Below are 19516 nucleotides of genomic sequence, written 5' to 3'. Positions count from 1 at the left end.
TGATGACATCGGTGGATTTTAGATTTTAGCCCCACTATTGGTAAAACTACCAGACGTGTTTTTGTGAAGCATTTTAGTTTTTGTCACAGATCAGATGCACTTCTACATTTCAGCCTGTAGGGGGGCATTGGCTGCCATGTTTTTGTTTAATTAAATGTAATCACATTTTGATAGATTCATTGTTTTTTCCATCTCTATCTGTCTGTGTGATCCCAGCTGTCATTGTCCTTCTCCGTTCTGTCTTCCTCTCTATCCGCTGGCCTACCCATCTCTGTCTGTCTGTCTGTCTGTCTGTCTGTCTGAAGGTCAACATATTAGGGATTCTCATTGAACATGTCAGACCCATCAATCTGGCTGACTCACACTTTGACCCATTGGTCAACACTACTGCACGGGGAGACAGAGACAGAGACAGACAGACAGACAGACAGACAGAAGAGGAGACTGTTGGATTTGTGTCTGGTGGTTCTGAGGTTCTGAGGTTCTGCTCGGAGGTTTGGATCATGGTGGAACCGGCTGCTTTTCTACTGCTGCTCTTGCTGCACGGCTGCCTGGCAGAGCATGGTAACCTGTACTTCAGCATTAGTTACTCTCAGCACAGGCTATAGGAGGATTCTTAGGGGTAATACTGATAAAAATGCTATTCATTGTATTAGTAGTAGGAGTAGCATTGCCAGTGGTAGTTAGAGTGGTAATTACAGTGTTAATAACAGTTCCATTTGTCTTTAAATAAAGAACAGCGCAGCTCAAATGCCGAATAGCTATAGAAATGGATACTGATTGGGAAATGAAAGCAACATTTAAGGAATAAATAAATAGATTGCAGAAACATGGAACAAGTACTCAAGTAAAACAGCGGGAATGACATGAATAGAAAAAGATTGAAGTCAGTTTACATTTAAACCTGAAGTGAATGTGGAAGTTTTGAGATAGCACTGAACCTCTTTCATGTGAAGAACAGAAATTGTTCCACATTTTCGAGACGTTTGTACTTCAATGTGTTAAATAATAAAAAGGTACAAAACCCTCAGCTTTACAAAACAGAAACTTATTTGGCATTATCTCTGTGTTTTGGTATTATGCAGGCTTTAAGGTCGTAAAGAGCTTAGAATTTGTACATTTGTGTAATTATGTTGTGAAATCTGACTGCATGGACCCTGGAACCAAATAAGAGCACAGCTGTTTGTTGATTCACTTTGAGGTCAGACAGTAAAACACTGCTTTCCTGCCTCACTACAAACCAATGCAGCTCACGTCATGATCACCCTGATATTTTGGGCGGCTGGGCGAGGTGTTTTGCTGTTGCCAGGCAACCCAAAATCAGCTATCAATTGCTCTTTTTGTTGGTAGTAACACAAAGTTCTTCTTCCATCTGTTCGTCAAACATCATCAGGTGATAAGGGACGACTTTTCACTCATTTTGTTTGTGAAGCCCCGCCCCTAAGTGATTCTGATTTGACGGCAAACATGCATGGCGTCGTAGCGCGTTTCTACGTTGTAAAACATCCATGAGAAAAAAGGCGCCCTCTACTGCAAAATGTATTCATCCAGGGTGAACGCGCACAAATGAGTGTGATTAGGTGTTAGCTGTATGAAAGTGATGACTTTTCTTTAACCTTTGACCTTAAGGGTCACATTAATGTACAACATGATCACCATACCTGTCTGTTTGTCTGTCTGTCTGCAGTCTTCCTCAGCAGCGAGTCGGCCTCCCAGGTTTTGGTCAGGAACCGACGAGCCAATCAGCTGTTTGAAGAGCTAAAACCAGGTAAGTGCCGTCTTTTCTCTTTCTTTTTTATTGTGGTGCATTCATGCAAATGAAGTTGTGTGTTTGACTCCATTCTACCTCTCAGGAAACCTGGAGAGAGAATGTATGGAGGAGATCTGTGACCATGAGGAGGCCAGAGAGGTGTTCGAGCAAACAGACAAAACGGTACAAATCCACCCTGGACTGGATTACAGATTAGTCTTGTTCCAAGTGAATTGTTTGTGGTAAAGACAGACTAACATCTGCAGTGCAACTAATCAGAAAACTCTCCTCCCTCTAGAATGCCTTTTGGACAAAATATTTGGGTAAGTACCAAATGAGTGAACTTTTTATTATTATTATTATTATTTTATTTTTTTTATTGAGTTTTGATTTATATTTTTCAGACTGAACTCAAACACACAGTGACGGATCTAGAATTCAAAACATGAATGAATAATGAACATTCTGTTGCAGCATTAAAGCTTTCAGTTAGTTTAGTTATGGGCTATGTCCCTAAACTCTCTCTCTGATCAGGTTTTCAAACTGAAAAGTGACATCCAAACACGTCCCATTCACTGCACCGCATTTCACATTTAACAGAAATGTGCATTTTCACTTGAATAACTCTGAATAGGCTGCTTTGTTGTAGCTAGCTAGTAGCGTTGACTCTGCTGCCATTGTTTACATAGCAGCACTGTTGCTAGGTTAGCACAGAGGTACAACAATGGGTCTTTTTTTCTCTCAATGTAATTAGTAATGATGCTATTTAAAATGAATGTTCTGGGTGAAATGATGTCTCTCTTTGCTAAGCAGGCGTATCACAAGGTCACGTATCGTCACTGGGTATTTGCAATGATTGAATAGTTCGCACATACAATACAAACTGGTCCGTCTGTCTGTCTGCTTGTCTGTCTGTCTGTTTGCGCAGACTGCAAAGGAACTCAGGTCCTCAGAACACAAGACAACGTCAACCTGATCAGACAGTGTGTAGATGGTAAAGTAACAAGTCCCTCTGTTCTCCTATCATGTATGATATGAAAAACATACATACAGTGTACAACAAGTGTGTGTGTGTGTGTGTGTGTGTGTGTGTGTGTGTGTGTGTGTGTGTGTGTGTGTGTGTGTGCGTGCGTGTGTGTGCGTGTGTGTGTGTGTCAGGTGAATGTATTTCAGGTAATGGCGTAAACTATGAAGGAAATGTCAGCATCACACAATCAGGGAAAGAGTGTCAATACTGGAAGAGCAACTTCCCTCATCCCATTAGCAGGTAACTAACTAACTACTAACTAATGGACTAATAGGGTTATTCAAAGAGGAAGTGATGAATGTCTGTTTGTCTGCCTGCCTGCCTGCAGGAAGTATAACGCATCAGAGCCAGACAGCATCCTGATGGAGAATTTCTGTCGTAACCCTGACAACAATCCAGATGGACCCTGGTGTTTCACCCGAGACCCAACTGTGCCTACAGATACCTGCAGGGTGCCAAAATGTGGCAAGTGTCTGGTAGAACTGTGATTACCAGTATATTTACCAGCCCTACCACTATTCTTGCAGTTAATATAAGGTTTTGTTAGAAATCCTAAGCGACATACTCTCTGTCTCTGTCTCTGTCTCTCTCTGTCTCTGTCTCTGTCTCTCTCTCTCTCCAGGTGAGGACTTTGTCCCGCCCACTTTGGTCCCCAAGTCAGCTCTAGTCAGAACTGGCAACTGTTTATCTAGTAACGGCCTGGACTACTCTGGAGACCTACACGTCACCCTGGGAGGCCACACCTGTCTGCCCTGGTCATCACGGGAGGCAGTGGTCCTCAGCCGGGGCAAAGACTTCATCCCCGAGGTCACCCTTGTGGGAAACAAGTGCCGTAACCCTGACGATGACCCAGAGGGTCCCTGGTGCTATGTGGAAGTTTCAGGCAATGTGACAATTGATTACTGTGACCTGGAGCTGTGTGGTAAGTACTGAGGACCACAAATGCCACTTCTTCTGCTGAGTAGCCCTCTGTTCTCATTACCTGTCTCTCTTCACCCGTCTCTCTTCATATCTTCCTCTCCCCCTCCTGTCTTTCTCTCAGATGATCCATTGGACGGTGAGTCGTCAGAGTCGGAGGGCAGGGAGCGCTCGGTCCTGCAGTCTGCCCGGAAAACATTTTTCCGTCCTCGCACCTTTGGGAATGGAGAGACAGGTAAACTCCGCTGGTCCATCAGCTGGTTAATGACCAATAATGGCCAACTGTCTGGCAGATTAATTTGCTGGCGTTGTTGCAGATTGTGGAGTGCGCCCCCTGTTTGAGAAGGTGGGGAAAGAGGATCCCAAGGAGAAGGAGCTGTTGGACTCGTACAGAGGAAGTCGTATTGTTGGGGGTGACAGTGCAGAGGTGGCCGGAGTGCCATGGTAACCATGCTGTACTGTACAATCTGTACTGAGCGCATGTATTGGTTGTGGTGTATAGGTTTGATACACATTGTGTCTGTGCTGGCAGGCAGGTGATGCTGTATAAGCGCAGCCCCCAGGAGCTGCTGTGTGGAGCCAGTCTGATCAGTGATGAGTGGATCCTGACTGCAGCTCACTGCCTCTTCTACCCACCCTGGAACAAGAACTTCACCACCGATGACATACTGGTCAGACTGGGAAAGCACCACAGGGCCCAGTAAGAGTGCCTGTCTGTCTGTCAAAAATGGTTAGACTGGTCAAACACTGCTGTCCATTTTCAGACCGTTGATTTGCAAGGACAGTGAGTGAGCTTTGGTCATTGAAGGAAATCCAGGATCAATCAGAAAACCACATCCTGTTAGATTACCATTCAAGTTGATCTGGAAGTACTGATGGTTATGGTTTTAACTGTAACAGTTGTTGTAAAAGCACGTTGAGATTGAAGTCTGTCTCCCTGGCTGATGCTCCAGGTTTGAGCGTGGCATTGAGAAGATCGTGGGCATCGACGAAATCATCGTCCACCCCAAGTACAACTGGAAGGAAAATCTGAACCGCGACATCGCTCTGCTGCATATGAAGCGGCCAGTCACGTTCAGCGACCGGATCCACCCCATCTGCCTGCCCACCAAGAAGGTCGCCAGGACGTAAGACACAAAACACACTCAGACGTCCCCGCTTATTCAAACAACTCGAGACGAGAAATTCATTGAAGATGCATGATCCCACAGCCTGATGAATGAGGGCTACAAGGGCCGAGTGACCGGATGGGGGAACCTAAAGGAGACATGGAATCCTGCATCTCGAAATTTACCCTCAGTCCTCCAGCAGATCCATCTACCAATCGTGGACCAGAGGACTTGCCGCCAGTCCACCTCAGTCAGGATCACAGACAACATGTTCTGTGCAGGTTATTAGCTGTGGTTCCTCCTTCCTGCTTCCCATCTTTCTTCACCATTTGTGGCAGTCCTATTGGTGGGCACCTACCAAATGTGTGTGTGTGTGTGTGTTTCAGGTTTTAGTCCAGACGCCGCCCAGCGGGGAGATGCCTGTGAGGGAGACAGTGGTGGACCATTTGTGATGAAGGTGAGATCTTCCTCCTGCCAGATGATTTCTATAATTGTATCTATCCAGAATCGGTGTCATGTTGGGAAGTTTTGTGTGTTATTCAGTCTGGATGTGACACCTTAATATCAAAGCAAGACTTACTGATTTCAAGAATCAGACCAATCTAAAGCATCGTCATCAAGAGTCTTGGAGTTTTGTCCAATAAATGTGCTTCTCTCTCCGTCCAGAACCCAGAAGATAACCGTTGGTACCAGGTTGGCATTGTGTCGTGGGGCGAAGGCTGCGACAGAGACGGGAAATACGGCTTCTACACTCACCTGTTCAGGATGAGGAGGTGGATGAGAAAAGCTATCGAAAGATCAGCCACAGCTGACACAGCAGATGACGACTGAACAAAGCAAACATTCATGGCCTCCTATTCCTGTCGTCATCATATGGCAGAAATAAAGTCTGATCATTCAAGCCCACACGCTCTTTATGATAGTCTGTCAAACATTATGAGGGCCCAAGCAATTCTCACCACTGGATGGCCTGAGTGACAACAAGCAGACAAACATCCACAAAGGCAAAACACTGTCCTTGGTCTCTGCTACCTTCTAGTGGTAACCAAGTGCTAACAGACGACAAACGGGCTGTGGGAAATTGAGCTTTTAAATTTCCTTTGATTCTGTCACGTTAAGTAATAATATTAAATAATGATAATATGAAACATTACTTTGCATGTTATTTATTCACACACATTTACACAAGTGGCTTTGCATCAGAAAGCATTTTATGTGAATTTCGCAATTTGCCGAATGAACATAAAACTACAAAAGAACATCTCAAGAGTGCGAAGGGTTAAAACGTACAAAACCACCGTCACCATGAGTTTGCCCCAAAATAACCAAACTGATGAGGAATGACAGACGGTCACAGACAACTAAATATAGACAACTCCACCTTTTTAGGGTATAGAGCCGAACATGTGCTGATATGAAAGTCAGGTCACATTGCCCAGCTCCTCTTCCTCATCTTCCTCTTTAGTCTCTACAGTCCCATGTGTCAGCAGGTGTCGGTTGAGATGTGTTTTGCGGGTATAGCTCTTTGGACAGTACAAACAGGCGTAGGGACGAACGCTGCTGTGAGACAACATGTGCTTCTTCAGGTCAAACTTTCTCCTTAAACATTTACCACATTCAGGACAAGAGAAGGGCTTCTCTCCTGCACAACAGGGAACAGAGAATCAGTTTCACAACACAACAACAAAACAACAGTTCTGCGGGCGTCTCCTTATAAGACACTTTGGTCCCGTCCGTGTCCTGTTTCGTGTTCTCATTACTTACCGGTGTGAATCCTCCGGTGTTCCGTCAGGTGACAGGAGATGGAGAAGGACTTGCCGCAGTCCTGGCAAGTGTACGGCCGTTCACCAGTGTGAGTCCTCATGTGCTTCTGCAGGTCACCACCCGACGGCCAACTCTTACCGCACACTGTGCACACGTACGGACGCTCCCCAGTGTGCCGCCGCACGTGGACATTGAGTCCCGCAAGTGCGGTGAAGTCCTTGGGGCAGTAGGGGCAGCGGTAAGGTCGCTCCCCGGTGTGGGTCCTCAGATGGCCCTCCAGGCCATCGCGGGTCTTGAAGCGCTTTCCGCACTGTGAACACAGGAAGCGGCTCTCATTCGTGTGGCTCGCCCTATGGGACTGCAGCCCTGCTAGGGAGCCGTACGCCTTATCGCATTGGTCACACTGGAATGCTCGTAAAGTATGGCTTCGCTGGTGGATACGAAGCTGGGTCACACCTGAAGAACAGACACGCAATATACACACTCGTTTAGATTGTAAACGTAGGGCTGGGACCCATATCACAATTAGGTCATCAGTCCAACTACAGTTCTGCAACATAGATGAATACGGTCTCTTACCGGAAAAGGATTCATCACAGAAGCGACAGGCATACTGAGGCTCCGCCCCCTCCACAGAGTGCGTCTGCAGGTGTCTGAGAAGTTGAGACTGCGAGGGGAAGACTTTGTCACAGACAGTGCAGGTGAGGTCGGGTAGCCGGTGTTTCAGTTGGTGGGCGTCTTTCTCGCTTTCCGAGCCAAACACCTTATCGCACATGTGGCAGGCAAACCCGCCCGCCACCGCATGGGTCTGCTTGTGATTGGTCAGGCCAGAGAGGTGGTGGAACTTCCTGTCACACTGGGAGCACTGGTAGACGGGGAGGGTCCGGTGGCTTCGCTGGTGCAACGCCAGTTCGGCTTTGGTCTTGAAAATCGTTTCGCACTGGAAACAGGAGTGCGCTCTGGCAGGGCGGGGCGGTGGGGGGCGGGGCTCGTTAGCAGGAGGAGGAGCCTGACTGTTCTGGCTCACAGCTACGGTTGTCCTTACAGCCGACCCACAGAATTTACTGGTACGCAGGTGACGGATCACCTGTAGAGAGGGAAATGATGCTGATGCTGATCCTAGGTGATCCTATTCACAGGTAATGCTGCCATCATGACTGAAACAACTACTTCAATTTAAACTACACCGGCTTCAGCGAGGAGTGCTGACTGACCTGAGAACGATAGATGTAACATTTGCCACACTGAGGACACTTGTGAGCCACCCGCTGAGAATTATGGGATATGGTGGCCAGGAGGTTAGGAGAGGGCTCATCCGATTGGTCGACTGAGAAAGAACATGGCAGAAGAGAAGAAACGTTTGCTGCTTCTTGTCACTTTATTAGGTCAGATGTGTGTGTGTGTGTGTGTGTGTGTCACCTGTGTCATCATCCTCCAATTGGTCTGCACAGTGTTCAGACGAGTCCTTCAGCCTGACAGAAAAGCACACACTCATCAGATCAGTAAAATCCAAGGTCATAATTAACTGTCAATAACTCCTCGTTGGTCACAGAACAGCGACAACAATGCACAATAAAAGATGATGTCATAGGAGGGAGATTATCCTGGAGGCAGAGCTTCCTAAAATGGGTTCACTAGTTATCAATCGACCCTTGTAGTGCCTTGAATTAAGATGCCACACCTCTCTTGTTCAGACAGAGTGAGCAGCACTTTCATATCTGCTCCTCCAGGCTCCATGCTGCTGTTCTTCTGTGGTGGACTCCCACATGCGCCGCTTCTCTGCCCCCTGCTGGCCCAGACAGGCAGGACAACAACTAGTGAGTAAAGCACGACTTGAACGGTCAATGGGGAAAATGAAAACAATGAAAACAACGGATAAAGGACGAGTCTGACCTGTCCTCAGCACCTCCAGCCTCGCCCACCGCTGATCTCCCACTGGAGGCCGCTTCCTCAGCAGCCTCCTCCTCCTCCTCCTCCTCCTCCTCCTCCTGCTCTTCCTCTGTCATGATCACCACTTCCTCTTTTATCAGATCCAACTCCCGCTGTGTGTGGCCGTGCCAGTCGAGCACAGGGTCTGACTGGGCTGCTGTGCCAGTTGGAGGAGGGTGAGGATTGGTCAGTTTGGTGAAAAGCGGGTGGGACCAAGCAGAGAGGAGGATCTTCTCTGAGTCACAGCCCACTAGAGGGTGATTTAGACTGATCAATAACAATAAGACAGAGACACATGCAGTGTGTGTATGTGTGTCATCTAGTACCATTGGTGGTTGCTTGTCCCAGTTGACTGCTCCGATTGGTCAGTAGCTCCCTCAGCTCCTCCATGTCTGCCTCATGAAGACAATCGTCCATACATGCAGGGACAGCATCAAGCCAGGAAGCAGCCTGGGCCAGGCAGAAAGTCAGAAATATTACAGGCTGAACAAGAATCCTCAGAACTATGTCTTACACTCCCTCATGCTCCAAGCGTTGTGCGCATATGGGGAGGGAGGCATTGAGTACCTGTCTGAAGTCAGGTATGGGGAACAGCTGGTCTAGCCGAGACAGGAAGTCAGATATGACAGACTGTAGGGCAGCGTCAAAGCTCTGGTTGAACACCTCCTGGTAGAGACAGAGCGAAAGAGGGAGGAGAGAAAGATTGACTCAAGTCTTTAGTTTGTAGTGCTGAAACGCAAAATCATGTTCATCCCTCAACCACTATTTCTGAAGTTGTTGATCTACTGAGATGGAAAGTTTGAGGCGAAAGATTCAGAAATCTGACAAGACAACATGGAGGATCTGTGACAAAATGTAACTCTCTCTGATTGGACGTTTGTTCTGGCCATGCGCCCATTGCTGACAGTGACCATTGTCTCAGCACAGCCTCTCATTGTAACAGGATCCATTCAAACACTCACTGGAGATTGTTGATGAAATGAATGAATGGAATTTCACAGCAGAGCATAAGACGGCATGAGAATCTCCTCTCACTGAGCAGTTAACTAGTGGCAGCACTAACCTGCAGGAGGCGCCGTCTGTCACCTGGACTCTGTGTTAGACTGTCAGTCAGAGACAACAGAGCAGAACACCACTGACTGACCGCTGCATCCAACTGCTGAGAGGACACCGATTGTCACACACACGCACGCACGCACGCACGCACACACACACACACACACACACACACACACACACACACACACACACACACACACACACACACACACACACACACACACACACACACACACACACACACACACACACACACACACACAATGTTGGAACAGGTTTTCTGAACAAATTACATCAGAACAGATGAACATCTCTTGTCTCATTCCATGCATTCCATTCTTTAAAAGACGCAGAGCCTGAGGTGTGACACAGCTTCTGCTTACCATTGTCATGGAGACCGAGCGCATCCTGTCCAGGTGTGCGTGGACGGCCTGTGGGTCCGGATCACACAGGGTCACCTGGAAAATGATTACACCACAGTAATTACAGCTGCAAAATGAGTGTGAAAGTTTCATTCACTGAAATTAGTCTAGTTAGTTTAAATACAGTATATAGAGATAGAGAGAGATAGAGAGAGAGTGCGAGAGAGTGCGAGAGAGTGCGAGAGAGAAAGGGGGGGGGGGGGGATTTTTGTATTTTAGGTATTTTTCCTCAATTAAATTGTATTTTTGATTTATTATTATTTATCTATTCATCAATATTTTTTATTTCATTACTAATTTTCCAAAATTCCAAAGTTATATGCATCAACCCCACCTGATCCCCATATCTTTCTTGCGTGTCCAGTACTTAGGTAAAAACACTGAATGACCTCCTCCATCTTGTAAACAACCTGAAAGCAGTGAGCTTTGCCAGAGTAAACCGTGACTCAGCGAGCCCCAGCAGGCCAAACAGAGCTTTTCTCACAGCAGACATGTTGACTTGTCCCTGCAGGAGCCGCACAGGTGGAACTAATAACAGTAATGATGGCTCTGTTTCAGACGGGCCAGTCGGCACAACGGGGCTTTGTTACGGCAGACATTTTGACAGCAGGAAGTAATTACGTGACATATGGCTGCATTCCATTTAGGTGCGTCAGTGGTATTGGCCCACATAATGGAATTAATCCTCTTGTGACACGAGAAACTTTCTGCTGTGAGAAAAATATGTTTAAACAATCCAGTGTGCTTCATGGAAACAATAGGTTAAGGTTCTTTCCCCTAAAATGTTAGTAACTGCTTCCCTGAACTACAGATCACTTTCATTATTGATCCATGTGTCATTAATCGATGTTTGAGTCTATAACATGGCAAATATTTGTCCCAAACACCAATGATCGCGCAATGATCTAAAACAGACAAAAAGACAAATATCTCATAGACAAGACACACACCCACACCCTCACCCACACCCACACACACACACAGACACACCTTGGCCCTCAGTGCCAGCAAGAGCAAGCTTCTCTGTCTGTCTGTCAGAAGCTGTGGAACAGCCTCGGTAACCACGGAAACAAAGTCCTCCAGCATCTCATAATGTTTTACGCTGCGCCGACAAGCAACCTGCCACATCGCCGCTGACATCAGCCGGAGTGGAGGGACGAGGAGCCGGAGGGAGGAGAGAGGGAGGGAGAAGGCTGGCGAGGAAGAGGAGAGAATCATCATCATCATCTTGTTTTCAAAGCAGTTTTAGTGTCCTGCAATCAAGGCCCTGCACGACCGCTATCAAGTCATATTTTGGGACCATTTCTGAAAATTGGGAGGCTACAATTTCTAATTTGGCACATGGGTGATAATAACAAATATGCCCTTTGATTTTCCAGCTATTGTGTCAAATGTTGATCACGGGTGGATGTTTGTGTGTGAGCATGTCTGTGTGTGATCAGAAGTGGTTAATTTTCTCGCGAATAAAAGTGAGCCTCCCTGTGTCATACCAGATGAAATAGGAAGGAAGATAAGAGAAGCAGTCAGCAGCCACAGTGTTCCAAATCCACATGTATCTTTCTTCATCAGCTCGCCCGCTGGAGAAGTTTCACTTTGAAAGTCTGCCTCTAAATGGAGCTCAGATGAATTCGGCGAATGTCAAATAAAAAAGCAGGCATTTGTCACATATCCAAAGTTTACAACCGGCTGTGTGTTTAATATCCTTACACCACATTTAGCGTTGGTCTAATCTTGCGCCATTCGTTATGATTGGTAATATTATACTTAGGTATGTTTGGAATTGCTCTGCTTAGTATGAACACTGAATTTCAAATAATAAACTGACAATGGAGCTACAGGAGAGGCGCAAACTCTAGCAGGCTAATTGGACGAGTAAAGTTTGACAACTACTTTTCAGAAATTACAAGCTACTTCGTTTATTACACTTTTGCCGAATTAAAGAGTAATACAAAATGCATACTAATGGGTTCGTGCGTCTTGTTTTCCTTGTGTTTAGCTTAAAGAATTAACCAAACATTCCAAACATTCCAGAGTGTCGCATAGAGTTTGGGCCGCCACACAACACCCAAAGCAACTTCGGCTAACAAGCTAACGCTAAGAGTCGCTAGGCAGGTGTGGGTTTTAATTCGGAGTACAAACTCTATTTCTGGGACAGTGAGTTGGGAGCAAACGTACCCATTTCCCCTCTGCAGACACACACACACTCCGTCACCTTCAGTCCGGCCGCGGCACTTTAAAGAACGCCGTATTACAAATCAACCTAGCAGGCTGAGCTAAAGGCTAATGTTTACACCCGAGTGGTGGGCGGTGCGTGCGACGCCGAACCCGGAAGTGACAAACCAAGCGCACCAAACCGAAGGTGTGTGTGTGTGTGCGTCTATTTTAGTCCCGTTTTGTAACAGGATTAACTGTTAGTTCTTTGTCCTTAAGAGGAGGAAACCCTTGCCCTGTCTCAGATTTAAATATGAACATAACAATAAATCACAAATACACACCAGGAACATTAAAGCTCCTGCTTGTGTCCCTGAAGTTTAAATCCTGATTTATTTAGATTTATATAGCAATGAATGGATGAACACATCGATCAGAATGTGATTTCAGTGGATCATTTGTTATCATTTCACAAGAATTAATGTGGCCGTGACATGTTATCCCTCAGGGCTGTCACACAGAAAACACAAATATTACTTTTTAATTATTATTAAAATGGTAAACCTTTAATTTTGAGACTTGTCAGATATTTTAAAAATAATGAGTGATTCAAATAATAATTAAAACCTTATGACATTCATTCATTTTAAGAGATTAAATGACATATGTAACATTTCTCTCTCCCTCTCTCTTCTCTCTCGTCTCACTCTCTCCATCCTCAACTTCCACCTGCTTTGACACAAATAAGCCATTGGTAATCTCTCTCTCTCTCTCTCTCTCTCTGTCTCTCTCTCTCTCAGTTCCTTGAAAGGATTACAGGCTTTTGGCGAGATTGTGCGAGCCGAGCAGAGAGACGGACAGGAAAAGAAACCACTATAACAATAAACAAGACGAAAGGGGGAGAAGAAAAGTGGATGTTTGGAAGAACGGGGACCAATTTGGAAGTCTGACCTTGGATTTTATTAATTTGGACGCAAGTGGGGGAAAGAGCAACGGTGGAGTCTGGATCTATAGCTGGAATAATCCGTATATCATCCACCCATCGTACCTTTGTCTCCACATATGCTGGATTCAGACCGTCTGAAGTTTTCTGATCTTAGCTTTGGAATTTAATCATCCTGGTCTAATTATCCTCCAGCATTAAATCATCCTTTTTGTAATTTAGCCTCACAATAACCTTATTAAACGAACACTATAGTGGTCTTAATTTAACCAAGTTGTACCTTTTCCCTTTAACTTAGCCTCGTAAACATTTCAGGTTAAATCCCAGTGTAGTTGTAATTAAACCTTAAATTGATAACTCAATATTGAAGGCTTATTACCTGTAGCTTGCTATGGATCCAGACAGAGACGAAGAAGCCCAGGCCTCAGACCAGGAAGACCTGAACCCTCTGAGTATAGAAGGGGAGGGGGAGGGGGAGGGGGAGCAGGAGGAGGAGGAGGAAGAGGAGGATGAAGAGGAAGATGCTAAGATCTTCAACGCTTGGATGCAGCAGTATAGAACAGGAGAGCGTCAGAGAAAAGCGGGAGAGGAGAAGGAAGAGGAGAAGGAAGAGAAGGAGGAAGGAGAGGCAGAAGGCAGCAGAGCCAGCAGAAGGACCAGCTTTGAGCTGTCAGTTCCATTGAGGACCAGCCGCAGAATGTCGTTGCCCTGTCCGGTGAGAGGGGAACAGAAACCAGAAAGTACTTACAGAGCTTTAGGATGTGATAGGTGTAAACAAAGTGACCTCACTCTCTTTCCTTCTCTTTCTCTGTGTGCAGGCGACTCTCTCAGCCATGCAGCTGAATCGTCTCCACTCATCCACCCAGGCTCCGGTGACAGCCAAGGTTCTGCTGTGTCGCTCTTCATCCCGCCGACTCCTGCCCTCACCCCAAGAGGCCGGCCCCTGTCCTGCACGGAGGGCCTCCCTCATTACCACCATCCCTGAGGCTGCACCCATAGTTCCTGAAGCCAAAGTCGCAATCCCTGAAGCCATAAAGTCAGAGAAGCGGGGCCAGTTCAGGAGACGTAACGCCATGTCGTTGGTGCGTCAAATGGACCTAATCATTCAAAGTGCGTCACTTGACAGAAATGCATTCATTTGACTACTTTCTGTGTGTTTTGCAGAGCGATGCATATACTGTGTGTCTGATCTGCCACAACGACCTGAGTCGAGGAGTCAGTGGCACCAGAGAGCTAGAGTGCACACACACCTTTCATCGAGAGGTAACTCACACACACGCGCATGCACACAGCGTGGGATGGCAGCGTATTATTAAGCATTATTATTATTAATTATGAGACATCTTTAGACTCATTATGATGATCTCTCTCTCTCTCTCTCTCTCTCTCTCTCTCTCTCCAGTGTATAGAGGAGTGGTTGTGGAGAAAGCAGCACTGTCCTACATGTCACGTTCAGGTCTCTATGCCTCAGCCTCTCTATTGGAACTCTACTAGGGTGAAAGTCCCATAAAAATTAAAGGTGGTATTATCTCTTGTCCCCCAAAACCTGCGACTAGAACTGCTATAAAAACTGCTACAACATCAACAAGGGAGCCAACCAACCAACTGGAGAGGAGGATAATTTTGTCAGACTAAAATGATCTGATTGGGACACTGACATCAGAAACTAATAACTTTGTCAAGGAGGGGACTGTGACTCTGTCTTACAGAGACACACCAGCGATTTTATAAAATTTTGTGATTTTCAGGTCAAAATAGAAGCTAAACATCTTTGGGTAATATTTTTCCTTCCAGTGCCCTGCATGTAAATCTTTCATACAGCTTTTAGATAGTTTTCAATGTATTAAGCACAGGGATACATGTTGCTGAACAGAACTTTTTTTCAAGGTTAAGAAAATTATTGTGTAACGTGAATTCTAATGAATAACCAGTCTGATCATTTGAACTGACGGAGCTGACCGGAATAAGTGATAGTGTCACAGTTCATTCTGGGATATAAGTGATCAGGATAGTAGTGAAAGGGGAGATAAGGCCAAATTAAGGTTTTGTACAACTATTGCAACCTTGTCTGTGTTTGTATGTGTGCGTCTGTGCGCATGTACGTAAGCAACCACGTCCTGGCCAACAGTCTTCCACTAATTCATCTTTGTACTAATTGTTAATAATGTAATAAAGTCTCGTTGTACTCGTGGGGAAAGCCGCGCATAAATCCTTGAGATCAGTGAAAAACACCACCAACATCAAAGTGGAAAACTTCAAATGCAAGGGGAAGTGGGTTAAACACGGAAGACAAAGGTGAATGTGGAGGAAACAGCTCTCCGCACAATACGGCGGCCACAGGTGGTATTACAGGCGGAAGAGTCACGTCGCACCTGTTGAAGACTCTTTGCTCCTGGTATTTTCTGGCTTCCGTTTTGGGTGTGTGGCCTTCAGAATAAAAACATGGAATATTAACGTTAATATTCCAGAAAATAAAATGCAGTTAATGACAACACAGGTTCGTTTTTTTTAATCTTGTAAAACTAAAGAACGTTCTTTCAACTTAAAAGCATCCATAATCACTTTTGTAGGGTTTTTTTAATTAAAAGAGCGTATAAATCACAAACAGAAATGTGTTGCTAACGCTCGTATTATGAAAGAAGCCGACAGGAAGTGTGATTGTTGTTGTTGTAGTTTGAACACACGCACCTGTTGAACGGGGTCTGTCTCCTCTTCATCACGGACAAAAACCCCTGGAAACACTCCGCGGCGTTGCCTGGGAACGAGTACGTGGACAGGAAGGCGCCTCCCGCCTCATGGACAAGCTGAAGAGGGTTCTGAGCGGCCAGGATGGCGGAAACACGGACGGCTCCAACATCATCGAGGTGACCACCTGTTAGCATGTTAGCGACTTCCCTGCCATTGCTTTATTTAAACGAGGTGAACAGTGACCAGCCAGGAGTCACTTAATGGAAACATGGCGGAATTATGTCGCTAATAACTCAGTTATAACTATAAACCAGATTGTTAAAGGAGTTGTACTGGTTTGGTTTACAATTTAAGCGTCGATATTTGATTTTCCCGACAGGAAACCAGTTTTTCTCTGAGCTTTGACTCGGTGACGTCACCCTGAGTGTCAACATGTCTTTAGCCCGGAGGACCGTCCGACTTTCTATTTCTGTTTATCATTTTATAATAATAATATATTAATTAATTACAATATAATCATTTGTTTGAACTTCGGCGTAACAATGTTAAATTAAACTTAACAAACAGTAATTAAGCCTCCTGAAAACTCCCCCATGTTACATTCTGTGTGGTGCACTAGTTAATTAGTGTTTAACTAACTTTACATAGTAGTATAGTTTAGTATTTATAAAATAAGTGAAGCTTTATTTTAAGTTTGTGTTGGAGTATGTGTATCAAAATCATCAAATCAAACTGAATTATGAAAGTACATGACAGTGATGATGATGATGTCATCCCTCATCTCAGACAGTGGATCAGGCGTCGACGCTGTCCTGGGGCACGCGGGTGAAAGGCTTCTTTATCTGCTTTGTGTTGGGTGTGAGCCTCTCCATCCTGGTGAGTCATGATGATCAAAATGCCTCCAAACTCCTGCCTGTATCCCTGTCTGTATCCATGGCAACGGCTTTGAAGTTTGTATCTATGGTAACAGCCCGTCTTGTCCGTCTATCAGTCTGTGTCCATGGTAACAGCCCGTCTTGTCCGTCTATCAGTCTGTGTCCATGGTAACAGCTTGTCTGCCTGTGTCCATGGTAACAGTCTCTCTCTCTCTCTCTCTCTCTCTCTCTCTCTCTCTCTCTCTCTCTCTCTCTCTCTCTCTCTGTGTGTGTGTGTATTCAGGGTAGCTGTCTGCTGTGGGTCCCTGGTATTGGTCTGCCTTTATTCGCTGTCCTCTACAGCGTGGGAAACATCAGCTCTCTGTGCAGGTAACAAGCAGGCCAAGCCAAACCAGGCTGAGCTGACTGAGCGCAATCTCTGCACCCTGACCTCTGACCTCCAGATATAGTAAATTGTGTGTGTGTGTGTGTGTGTGTGTGTGTGTGTGTGTGTGTGTGTGTGTGTGTGTGTGTGTGTGTGTGTGTGTGTGCGCGCGCGCAGCACCATGTTCCTGATGGGACCACTGAAGCAGTTGAAGAGCATGTGCGCTAAAGAGAGAGCGTTGGCCACGGTCATTATGCTGGTAAGATCACACATACGCACGCACACACGCACGCACGCACACACGCACGCGCTTTGCAACAATGACTTTATGTCTGTATATGCCTGCAGGTCTGCCTGGTGTTGACGCTGTGTTCAGCCTTCTGGGTAAGAAACACACACACACACACACAAAAACTTGGATACAGTTTGGTCGGTTTATAGTTCACATATTATTAATTGAACCTCTCTCCCTCTCCCTCTCTCATTTATTCATTCCAGTGGAAGAATAACGCTCTGGCTGTATTGTTCTGTATCCTGCAGTTTCTGGCATTTGCGTGGTATGAAGTACTCACACACACACACATATACACACACACACACACACACACACCTGCTTACCTGTCTGTTTCACCTGCTGTTCTCATCTTTCACAGGTACGGCCTTTCATACATACCGTTTGCCAGGTAACACCAACACACACAGAGGATGATTTGTATTGTTAGGGTTTACATGGTTATTTATATTATTTATTATTATTATTATTATCATTATCATGATTTTGTGCCAATCAGTGTCCAGTGTCTCTTACTGTCTCACCTCTCTGTCTCCTTTTGTCTTCCAGGGACGCGATCTTGAAAATGTTCTCGCTGTGTGTGTAGACCTCTGCTGCTTCCCAGCGAACCGGTCAGGAAGGAGGATGCTGCATCGGTGGATCAGATAAGATGAGATGGGGAGGGAAATCATGAATAGCTCAACTCAAAAGCCTTAGAAAGTCTTAAATCATCTTAAGTCTTAGTCGCTCAGGTAATCTGGCACAGCAATCAAACCTGCACCCCGTGAAACCAGCACACACACCCGGTAGCACACACACACCCGGCAGCTGTCAGTCGCTGGTGTTACGGCCATCCGTTCCAGTCTGTGCCGCCAGCTTCTCCTCCCCCTCCACCTTCTTCTTCCTCTTCTTCTTCATCTTCTTCTCTAGTTTGTCTTCCAGTCCACCTCCAGTGCCTCCACCCCTCCACTCTCTCCCATTCGACCATTTCACCAGCCGTTCCGAGGGTCCGAGTCATTTCATCAGGCAAAGCTGCAAACCCACAACATTTCGTTACTGAATGAAGAAACCACAAACCCGTCTGTCCCTTTGTTTCACGTTTGTTAGTTTTTAAATGCAATTTGACCAAATGACTCTTATTTATGACTCTGATTTATTGTAGCAGTTTGTACGCAACAATAAAGAGAAATTCTTATCAATCATTGTCTGTCCCTTTGTTTTATGTGTCGATCCTCCTTCCTGTTGATGATGGTGGAGGTTGTGAAATATAAATGAAACATTAGAAACACAGTGATATGATTTACTACTGAAGACTGGTTTGTTCCCCTGTGTGTGTGTGTGTGTGTCCAGTAATATTTACCTACCGCCTTCCTTAAGGTTCTGAGCTGTCGGTTCCAACGTTTGTTATGCCCATTAAGTCACTAAAGCCTCTAATCTCCACCCTGCGCCACCTGCTGATTAAAACACACAAACACACACACACACACTTACATTCACAATGAAACACACACACACACACTCCTTTTGACGGCAGCAATCATAGTCCACGTATCGTATGTCGCTGCAGACTTGAAGGATGGAGTGTTCTGTGTGCTTGTGTGGGTGTGTGCGTGTGTGCGTGTGTGTGTGTTTCCAGATGTGGATTTGACCTATTCTCCATTACATGCTGATCTGAACAGCTCGTGGTGTTTTCTTCAGTGCCGTCGTGACATTTAAACCTCCGGTCAGCACAAACTGATCCACACTGCTGTGAGCGGAGCTGAACACCAAAGTGGATCAAAAGAAACAAACTGATGGACGGTTGTAGTTGTAGTTGGTGTTGAGGTGTGTGTTTGTGAGAGAGAGAGAGAGAGAGGTAGAGCTCAGTGACAGATGTATTAAAGAGAGAGAGCAGCTCATTGATGTGGCTGACTTGTGTTTTGCTTTATTGTTATGCTGTTATTACCCTGCAGCATTTATGAATTATATAATGTCAAGATGGATGAAAGTTTTGTCTTTAAATAAAAATCTATCTTCTATCTATGCTCCCGTTTTGCCACAATTTGCTGCCAGGGTCTACCAAAAGTGAATTGATCAGTCTGCTGCCACCAAATGTGCATATTTGAAATCACTACTAAATGTGAGAGAAGATTTGGACGCTTTAATCAGATTGCTCTCTTCTCCTCTCCTCTCTTCTCTTCTCGGACGTCCGCTGAAGTGGTTTCGCAAACTTCTTCTTCCGCTGTACCTAGCTTGCAACACACACA

The 19516-nt window shown here is 45.6% G+C and overlaps 3 protein-coding genes across 10 annotated transcripts; 2 read left to right on the top strand and 1 right to left on the bottom strand.

Annotated features, from left to right (window-relative positions):
- Nucleotides 1-346: 346 nt before the first annotated feature.
- f2 (coagulation factor II (thrombin)) lies at nt 347-5952 on the top strand. Its single transcript, XM_076165838.1, has 15 exons — nt 347-564; nt 1688-1768; nt 1854-1933; nt 2049-2073; nt 2679-2744; nt 2909-3017; nt 3106-3242; nt 3400-3699; nt 3820-3930; nt 4013-4139; nt 4228-4395; nt 4649-4822; nt 4907-5085; nt 5191-5261; nt 5471-5952. The coding sequence occupies exons 1-15, from the start codon at nt 504-506 to the stop codon at nt 5633-5635; spliced, it is 1854 nt and encodes a 617-aa protein (XP_076021953.1). The 5' UTR covers nt 347-503; the 3' UTR covers nt 5636-5952.
- LOC143012612 (uncharacterized) lies at nt 5578-15851 on the bottom strand. 8 transcript variants are annotated; one of them, XM_076165835.1, is made up of 15 exons: nt 15761-15851; nt 15445-15499; nt 13452-14095; nt 10969-11171; nt 9940-10014; nt 9561-9656; nt 9065-9163; nt 8824-8947; nt 8462-8747; nt 8250-8357; nt 7988-8040; nt 7783-7895; nt 7148-7655; nt 6569-7024; nt 5578-6446 (listed from the first exon to the last, which is right to left on the bottom strand). In XM_076165835.1, the coding sequence occupies exons 4-15, from the start codon at nt 11116-11118 to the stop codon at nt 6226-6228; spliced, it is 2289 nt and encodes a 762-aa protein (XP_076021950.1). In that variant the 5' UTR covers nt 11119-11171; nt 13452-14095; nt 15445-15499; nt 15761-15851; the 3' UTR covers nt 5578-6225. The 8 variants fall into 8 exon arrangements, with proteins under 8 accessions (XP_076021950.1, XP_076021952.1, XP_076021951.1 ...); XM_076165837.1 differs by having other exon boundaries at nt 13452-14074; XM_076165836.1 differs by lacking the exons at nt 15445-15499; nt 15761-15851 and having other exon boundaries at nt 13452-14373.
- LOC143012615 (vesicle transport protein SFT2B-like) lies at nt 15802-18469 on the top strand. Its single transcript, XM_076165840.1, has 8 exons — nt 15802-15936; nt 16547-16636; nt 16919-17004; nt 17177-17258; nt 17348-17383; nt 17498-17556; nt 17653-17682; nt 17841-18469. The coding sequence occupies exons 1-8, from the start codon at nt 15868-15870 to the stop codon at nt 17875-17877; spliced, it is 489 nt and encodes a 162-aa protein (XP_076021955.1). The 5' UTR covers nt 15802-15867; the 3' UTR covers nt 17878-18469.
- Nucleotides 18470-19516: the final 1047 nt, after the last annotated feature.

The sequence above is a fragment of the Genypterus blacodes genome, unplaced genomic scaffold (genome assembly GCF_046128005.1).
Source record: "Genypterus blacodes isolate CSIRO-AG114 ecotype Tasmania unplaced genomic scaffold, CSIRO-AGI_Gbla_v1 ptg000152l_1, whole genome shotgun sequence".
NCBI classification, from domain to species: domain Eukaryota; kingdom Metazoa; phylum Chordata; class Actinopteri; order Ophidiiformes; family Ophidiidae; genus Genypterus; species Genypterus blacodes.
This window is presented reverse-complemented; position numbering and strand designations above follow the sequence as displayed.

Coding starts and splice junctions, on each gene's coding strand:
- f2 (XM_076165838.1), top strand. CDS start 504: ATGGTGGAACCGGCTGCTTTTCTACTGCTGCTCTTGCTGCACGGCTGC. Junction 3,243..3,399: donor CTGCAGGGTGCCAAAATGTG/GCAAGTGTCTGG, acceptor CTCTCTCTCCAG/GTGAGGACTTTGTCCCGCCC. Junction 5,086..5,190: donor AGACAACATGTTCTGTGCAG/GTTATTAGCTGT, acceptor TGTGTGTTTCAG/GTTTTAGTCCAGACGCCGCC.
- LOC143012612 (XM_076165829.1), bottom strand. CDS start 11,544: ATGAAGAAAGATACATGTGGATTTGGAACACTGTGGCTGCTGACTGCT. Junction 8,041..8,249: donor ACTCTGTCTGAACAAGAGAG/GTGTGGCATCTT, acceptor CTTTTCTGTCAG/GCTGAAGGACTCGTCTGAAC. Junction 7,896..7,987: donor ATTGGAGGATGATGACACAG/GTGACACACACA, acceptor GTTCTTTCTCAG/TCGACCAATCGGATGAGCCC.
- LOC143012615 (XM_076165840.1), top strand. CDS start 15,868: ATGGACAAGCTGAAGAGGGTTCTGAGCGGCCAGGATGGCGGAAACACG. Junction 17,259..17,347: donor TGGCCACGGTCATTATGCTG/GTAAGATCACAC, acceptor ATATGCCTGCAG/GTCTGCCTGGTGTTGACGCT. Junction 17,683..17,840: donor TCATACATACCGTTTGCCAG/GTAACACCAACA, acceptor TTTGTCTTCCAG/GGACGCGATCTTGAAAATGT.